General features: G+C 48.8%; 1 protein-coding gene across 1 annotated transcript; it reads right to left on the minus strand.

The window, feature by feature from the left end:
- Positions 1-1,981: 1,981 nt before the first annotated feature.
- On the minus strand, positions 1,982-8,213 carry KIAA2013 (KIAA2013 ortholog). Its single transcript, XM_056508234.1, has 2 exons — positions 5,970-8,213; positions 1,982-5,261 (listed from the first exon to the last, which is right to left on the minus strand). Exons 1-2 carry the CDS (start codon positions 6,922-6,924, stop codon positions 4,402-4,404), a joined length of 1,815 nt encoding a protein of 604 aa, XP_056364209.1. The 5' UTR covers positions 6,925-8,213; the 3' UTR covers positions 1,982-4,401.
- Positions 8,214-8,254: the final 41 nt, after the last annotated feature.

Consider the following 8,254-nt stretch of genomic DNA (forward strand, 5'->3'; position numbering starts at 1 on the left):
CAGCAGCACAGGGCTCCTGCAGCACTGCAAATGAGCCTGTGCACACCCCAGAGCAGGGCTGGCCTGTGCTAAACACACTGTCAGCTTGGTATGGAAAAGAGAAAAGCACTTTCACCCACAGGACCAAGCAGGCAGGAGCAGGAATTTACACCCCTCTGGAGATGCTGCCACAAAAGGAAGTGTCCTAATTCATTACTGACATTTCAGATCAGTGACTAGACATCAGTGCTTACCCATCCCTTTTTTTCTTTTTATCTTCTACTACAGGAATTTTCCATCCTCTAACACCTTTCCAACCACCAACCATTGAAAAACTGTTGCTAGTTATTGGAAAAACAAGTATCTCCATCCCCTAAGCCAGGACCTGTAGGGAACAAACTTACTAGAATGGAAACAAGTATCATAATGCCAGTTTTGCAACCGGAGCTGTGTTGTACAGAGACACCAACCCAGGGGTTCAAAAATGCTGAAATAAATCTAATGTTTAATGTCAGGATTAACCAGCAGCAAAATCCCTGATTTCCAGAGCTTCCATTCAGCAGTAGGTACTGTTTTGGAGGAAAGATGCCTGGAGCACACATGTGCAAGGCAGAAATATAGAATGCTTTGCTGTTTTGTTTGCTTCTCAAGAATGTATTTTCCTACTCAGACAATAGCACTTCAGAAAGCTGCATTTTGAATTGCAAATTGGATCAACCAAACCCTGTTCTGGCATCTTGTATTTATTATCTAACAAAAGCAGAAACCAGGATTAACAGTGCAGAATTGAGATCCTAATTTTTTTTTTCCATTAATTTGCTGGCACTTTTCTTAGTATCTGAATTTACAAGCTAAACATGTTGTGCTGCTCAGTTTAACTTCCATGTCACTATAATTTTCACTGTTTTAAAAAAGTATAAATTTCAGATGGTCAGTTACTATTTTAACTTTGTTCGTTGTGCTTGTAAATGTGGAATTTTGTTTAGTTCTTTAAGCATTTCTGTATTTCACAAATATAACCTTCTGCTCTCTTGAATACTGTAGAGAAACCCTGTTTCTTTTCCCCCTTCCTCATGAGGAATTCAGTTCTTTTGTTATGGAAGAAATGCTCATAGGAATCCTAATATATTTAATGTAAAACACTCTCAAATCCATTGTGGGTTGTTTTTTTGTTTTTTTTTTTTGTTCATGCTTTATGTGATGGTAGCTTATCCATCTTTTTCAGGCCTAAACAGTTTTCCTTGGACTCCGTGGGTGTCATGCTGCTGGCAATTCTGCTCAGCCTCCAGCTGATACCATGGTGGCTTGGAAAGAGCCCCCTGGAAGCTCTTATCATCTTCATGCCAGATGTTTCAGAAGCTCTTGGAACTTCAGTAAGAAACAGGAGTTTCTGGTATGTTCTGTTAAAATATAACAGTAAATATCTCCTTCAACACACAATGTACCTGTGTACAACTTACAATGCACTCTGTTACTGCCCTGTCTTTATTCCCCTGAAGGGCAGTAGCTCTGCTACACTGATTGGTAAATGGAATAGTCTACAGGAAAGTTACAGACACTGAAATCTGCTTTCCTGAGGGATGTTTTTTGTCTGAAACCTGACAGTAACCCCTTTGAAAATCTAAAGTTAAATCCTGACCCAGCTTTTCCTTGGGACCACCAACTGTGCCAAATTCATTACTTGCTGGATGGCTGTTAAATCTGCTGCCTGATGCTCCCTGGGATTGTTTCTGTGCTCATCAAAGCAAAGCTTGGACTTCATTCCTCAGGATAGAACAAGGTTATACTGAGCAAGGAATGAACTTTACCCTGTGTGTTTTTGCCACTTGCTGTGCCTTCCAAATTGTCTTATATCCATTTATATATTGTTTTTCACACTGTATTTGCAGTCAATTCTGGCCACAGATGGAACATAAGGCTCTGCTTATCTAAACTGGGTGGGGACCAAAGGCAGGAGAGAACAGAGACAAAACCAACAAAAAACCCAACTGCACTTCAGGAATCAGATTAGACTGAAAGATATTTATTTAGAAACAACAGCTTTGGTATTTTAAAACCAAACAACCTGTAAGTCACTAGAAAGTGGGATGTCTTCCCCCATAGCCAAAACAAATCAATGCACATAGTCTCAATAGGCTTAGAATAGGAAACCTAGATCAGCATTTCCAAGTGTACATCCAGAAAACAATTTCATTAAATTGATTTTGCAGTCATAAAGGCTGAAGAGCCTGTTACAGAACTTAGATATCTAGTTCAATTGACTGTTACTGAAGTGGAGGAAAAATTAGCATACTTCCCCTCCCCCCAAGCAATAAATTAAAACCTGTATACCAGAAAGGAAGTTACACTATTCTAGTTAACTCTCAGAAGAGAATCATCATCCTTTATTTTTCTGTAGAATTAAAAAAAAAAAAAAAAGCAGATCAAAATATCAAAGGACTTAGTATATCTTCAAGTATTTTCACCAAATGGATTACTTCTAGGGAAGTGAATACCTTACAGGGAAAGGAAACATCTGTTACAAGCTTCTGGGATTAACTATTGAATCACCACACCTTCCAAGTCTCAGATTCCTGTAATAGCAAGGCACAAAAGGATTGTTGCTTTCAAATGGTCCTTGTTCTCAGCTGCAAAATTGTCAGGTGTCTGTGCAAGTGGAGGCTGAAAGCAGGACTAAGTTCACTTGGATGTGGGGATGTTCCCATTCAGTTAATGGAACAGGGTGTTATTTCAAGACCATCTATCTTGCTTACTGCTACAGATTCTGAGCTTCAGCTGGCTTCCACTTCTTCCCTGTTTCTGGAATCAAGTTCTGCATCACCTTCATTTGAAGTAGGTCCAACTAAGACAAGGCAGCAGAGCTGCTGCTCTGCAGTGCCCAGGAGGAGGAGGTGGCAGGGCAGCCCTGGGCCTCTGGGCACTTCAGCGGGCAGAGTCGGGGACAGTCACCTGCAGCAATGGTCAACAAGTCACTTGGGAAAAGGCAGAAGGCAAGTCTTGGAGATGACAAAGGCAACTGGATAGACAACAGTGAAAGGACAAAATGACATAATTCCAAGGACACATTCCAGGCACATGTCAGGGCACAGCTGTTACACAATAACTGACATCACCTCCTGAGCCCCTCCTTCCTTTGCACTGAGGCTCTCATCATGATCAGAGGGTTCTAACTGCAGTTGTCTGATATACATTCCTATCCTACCTCTTCCTAGGTTAGTTTGTCTGGCTATAAGCACCTCCCACTCAATCTTTTATTGGATCACAGGTATTCAGACCTGCTTGGGATCAGGCTTCATCTCCAGGGCTCAAAATGACAAAACCAGTGAACTGACAGGACAATTTCTAACTCACTTTAAAAATCCCTTACATACCAGCTGTCAAGTTTAGTTCAATATCTTCTGTTCAGCCTTAGCTATCCAAAATTGAATTTGATTTTATAATTTAGAATAGAAGTACAATCTATAGCTAGAACTTTTCCTCTGACAGCTCTGTTTAACTATCATCTTTTTTTTTAAACAAAACCTACATTTAATTCTGTTCAGACCTCAGGAGGGAACTCTGAACAGCACAACTAGCTCACACAGCAAATCCAGTCTGGTCTTGCATACCCACTTCATATCAATACACAGAAAGTCCCAGTACTAAGAGCAGAACTCACCATCTACTGTCTATTCTGTGCTAAGATTTTACAGCAAATAAGTTTTCCAAGGCAACTCAAACCAACTTGAAATTCTTTACACACAGGTAAGATGCATAAGATCTTGGAGCCAGAATCTTCAACTCACAGTAAAAAGCACTCTGTACTTTCCTAACACAGCTTTGTATTTTGTCTGACTGGGAGAAACACCAATTCAGCATCTTCCCAAAATGATGGTGGTAAGTGTGGTTAGATGGAGGACTGCACAGTGTCTATAACAGGAACATGTACCACACGCCCCAGCAGGTCAGCACCTTCAGCTCAGAACAGCAGCCTGCCTGTGGGTGCTCCTGTGTGACATGTCACACGTTCAGAGCAGGCAGGCAGGTGTGCAGTCTCCACACAGCAGTACAGACAAGCACAGCAGCTCTCTCACATGCTTTCTGGTACTGAATAACAAGAAGCAGAATCTCATTACAACGGCAACTGCTGGCCTAGAAACAAGCAATGTCCTACACTGATGTGTGGGAAAAGGACAGAAAGCTGTATCTGCCTTCACCTGCAGCCTCACAAATGTCTAAGGACAGACTATGAGTTTATCTTTTCTAACAATTGTGAGCCCTACTGCTCCAATCCCTGCCCTAATCCTCCTCCTTGCGACAAGAGGTTACAGATCACTTCTTTCAAGAGAGACTGAAAATCATCACAGTCCAAGACAGAGCCTGCCCATGCACAGCTGACACAGGCTGACAACACTCAATGGATAGCAGCCAAAAGCAGCAGCCTTATACCTTACTCCTGAAGAGAGGCTTGGCTCCTGGCCCACAATATTCGTTGTAGATGAGTTTGAACAGAAACAAGTGAAACAAAGTAATTAAGGAGGCCACACTGAACCAGAACAGGAAGGGTAAGCCTGGGTATTGCTTGGCCATGTGTTCCTCATGAGCTAGAATAGCTTTTAGGTGGAGTGTGTGTCTCAGGTCCTGCAAGTGGACCAAATCTGTTGATATATACAGCAGTGGTGTGATGGGTTGAGTCACCATGACAGGGAAGGTGTGACCTCGTGCCTCTGAGGTCAGCTCCACGGGCTCGTTCATACAGCCTGCCTCACAGGCATACAGCCTGACAGGCTTGTCCTGGAACTTCACAGACACATGCAGGAAGGGCTTTCCTTCAGCATCCAGGAGAACAGCTAAATTGATCAAGTCCTTATTGTAATGGATCCCACGTAAGGAATAGCTGTTATGAAGCACGTCAGGATCAGCCTGAAACTGAAGATGGTTTTCTGTGAACTGCAGACCCCCAAAACTAAGCACCATTCCCTGCATGAGTCCATGGACCCCAGCTGTCACTAGACCCTTGCACCCCCGTTTCTGGAGAGTCAGCTTCCACAGGTCTGAGAGCTGCAGGATCTGGCTGACACTGGTCAGCTTTGGTGGCCACAGGTTCTGGGCGTGCATGGTGGCGTGGCCACTGAAGCAGTGGTCAGCATAGTTCAGGCTGGCTTCAATCTTCTCCCTGTCCTCACCACCAATGAGGGGGTCCAGCAGGGGGGCTGGCATAGTTGACAGCACATAGTAGAGGGTCATGTTGACAGTCTCACTGGATGGGGTATGTGCATCTGTGATCTTTCTCATTTCAATCCCTGCAGCAAAAGAAAACAACCAATAGTCAGAAATTAACTAGGAGGAAAAGAAGATCAAACATGCACATTAATGTTCAGCATGCAGGTGTTCCTTATGACATCTTAGAAACCTCTGTCCATAAAACACCAAAGTGAAATGTTCCCTTGTGTTTGTCTAAGAAAATACTCTCTCTATTTGGGAATTTGAAAACCAAGTTCCCAATAAAGACAAAGCTAATTTAATACAAAGATGCCTTACAGGCCTGTCATCATAACTCTGCAAGAATGATCTGACAAAAAAACATAATCTTTTTATAAAATAGCAAGTTCTACATTATTTCATCAGCTACTCTTTTATGTAAGACATAAAAATTGTAAGAAAAAGCATCTTTGTAGAACAGCTCTTAACTTCCAGGCAGAATCTTTTATGCTATCACTAAAAGTCAACTTTACTTCCAACTGACATGCAGGGCAAATCAGTGAAGCTCCTGAAGCCACGAAAATCAGCACACACAGAATAACAATTACAAATCTTCTTCTATCACTTCCTGTACATAGTCAGGTGTACTCCACTTTGTAAGGCAAGCTGGGCTCCAAACCAGGAACACTATTTTACCATCCCACAACCCATCAGGAAGACCAGAGCCCTAATGAGACCTTACAGCAACCACTGAGCTTCCAGCCACCCTCTAAAGCAACCCCATGGAAGCTGGGCATCCCTTTCCTTACCTGAAATGAACAAGTCAGACCAGGTCTGCTGGTGCTCCTGGAAAAGATCTTCCACCCCCATCTGCATCACCTCCAGCATCTCTTTCTTCGCTGCCTCCCTCAGCTTGCTGAAGGTCTCCTCCAGCCTGGAGACCTCGATGGGCTCCGAGGTGTACACCACGGAGAGCACAGTCTCATCGAAGTGCGACTTGGGCGCGACCTGCACCCGGCTCACGAGTTTCTTGGCAGCCACCACCACCAGCACAATCTTGGGGCTGCCGGCCAGCGGCAGGCGGCCGGAGGAGAGCAAGAACTGCCGCTCCTCCACCTTCTCCAGGCTGCTGGCGAAGCGCCCGCCCAGCGCAGAGGCGGCGGGGGCCGAGGCCTCGAAGGCGGCCAGGCGCTCGGTGGGGTTGGCGATGCGGATGCGCTGCAGGTAGAGGTGCGGCCGGCTGCGGTGAGCCACCACCTCCTCCCGCACCGTCACGCAGTCCCCGGCGCCGGGCCCGGTCTGCACGCAGCGCACCCTCCGCACGGCCCCGTCCCGCAGCGCCGCCAGCGCCGCCCGCGCCTCGCCGCGCCCGCCCAGCGCCCTCAGCCGCAGCAGCGCCGGGTACTCGGTGGCGAGCGCCGGGCCCGCGCCGGGCCCCGCGGGCCGCACCCACAGCCGCCCGGCCGACACGTCCAGCAGCAGGAACCCGTTGCCCGCCACTGCCAGCCCCGCGGCCCCGGCCGCCTCCTCAGGCAGCGGCAGCGCATCGCCGCGCTGGGTCTGCGCCCGCCAGGCGCCCGCGGCCGCCTGAACGCAGAGGGCGGCGGGGCCCCGCGGCTCGGCCCCGCGCCCCAGGCCGCGCACCCGCGCCGCGCCCAGGTACCAGTAGGCGACGAGCAACAGCACCAGCAGCAGCAGCAGGCGCCGCGCCCAGCTGCTGGACAGCAGCCCCGGCAGCCCCTTCAGCCGCTGCTGCAGCCACATGGGCGGCGGCGGGGGAGCCCCGGCCCGGCCCTTCCCGGTCCCGGCCCCGCCGCGCCGCACCGGCCCTAAGCCGCCATCGCCGCCGCGCCCTGCGGCAGCTCCGCCGCGATTGGCGGCGCTTTGCAGCACTTTGCGACGGCCGCGCTCTCCGCCCCTGAGGGGGGCTTGGCCGGGAGACACGGCCCGGCCCGCTGGGACCCCCCGGAACCGCCGGGACCCCCCCGGAACCGCCGGGACCCCCTGGAACCGCTGGGACCCCCGGCTTCCAGCCCTCCGGCTTCCAACCGCTCTGGCTTCCAACCCCCCCCGGCTTCCAACCCCCCCTTGCTCAGGGCTCCGCCGGCTCCGGGCCCCTCCCGTTACCGGGAGCCCTCTTGCTCCGAGCCTCCTCAGCTCCGGGAAACCCGGTTTCCACCCCGCACCCTGCCCCGCTCCTGCTGCTGTATCCGCGGGTCTCCTCGGGCAGCTCCAGCCCAGGGCTGAGGTTCTGTGTCTCCTGCCCGGGTCCCTGCACCGATCGAAAAGGCCTGGAAGGGTTTCCCGTAATTCCCGTGGCAATTTACTGACTTAGCACAACGGAGACTATGCGGGAAAGGAAGTTCTTTCTATCAAACTGTGTCCCGCTGTGTCGTAAATAGAGGAACAAACTTCCTCATGTGTCTTGGATGTTCACAGGAAAGCTTTGTATCCAGAGCTCTGCTCGAAAGACAGAACGAGAAAACGCACTTCCAAGCAAGTCAGGCAGAAACGCTGTGAGTTAAAGTGAAATGTGAATTCTCGACCATGTCGAGGCAATGAACCAGATCAATGAAGAGAAACAAAGGCCGCACGTTTTTAATTTATTCTGGCAAATGAGGGGTTTGATGGGGATGGACACTGGGATCCCCAAACGGTGGGTGACACCCCATTCCTTGCAGGTTTCAGTGGGGTTGGAGGTTTCCCAGCTTTGTGGCTGCTGTAGGAGCAGAGCTCTGACCCTTCCCGTTTTTAGGAAGTTGCTGCTCCGCCCGGAGCACGTGTTGCACGTACTCACTGGAACATCTGCATTGGCAGCTGGCTCTGTTTAAAAAGACAGGCAGCCGGCTGCAGCCAGTGCACAGGGCAGTGCGAACACACAAAGAGGGGAAATGTGCTGGCTGGCTTGGCAGAGCTGCAGAATACAAAGCTGTCGAACAGAGACAGCCTGGGTACAGTAGCATAAACAATGAGGCATTCATGATTTTGAGTGTGCAGAACCTCTTTCATTTTAGACTGGAGAGATTTAACTTCATTAAAATGAGAAACTTGCAATTTTAAAAATCCGTGTTGAGTCTCAACTCAGTCTGAGGTC

This window comes from Oenanthe melanoleuca, chromosome 21 (assembly GCF_029582105.1).
Source record: "Oenanthe melanoleuca isolate GR-GAL-2019-014 chromosome 21, OMel1.0, whole genome shotgun sequence".
Lineage (NCBI taxonomy): Eukaryota > Metazoa > Chordata > Aves > Passeriformes > Muscicapidae > Oenanthe > Oenanthe melanoleuca.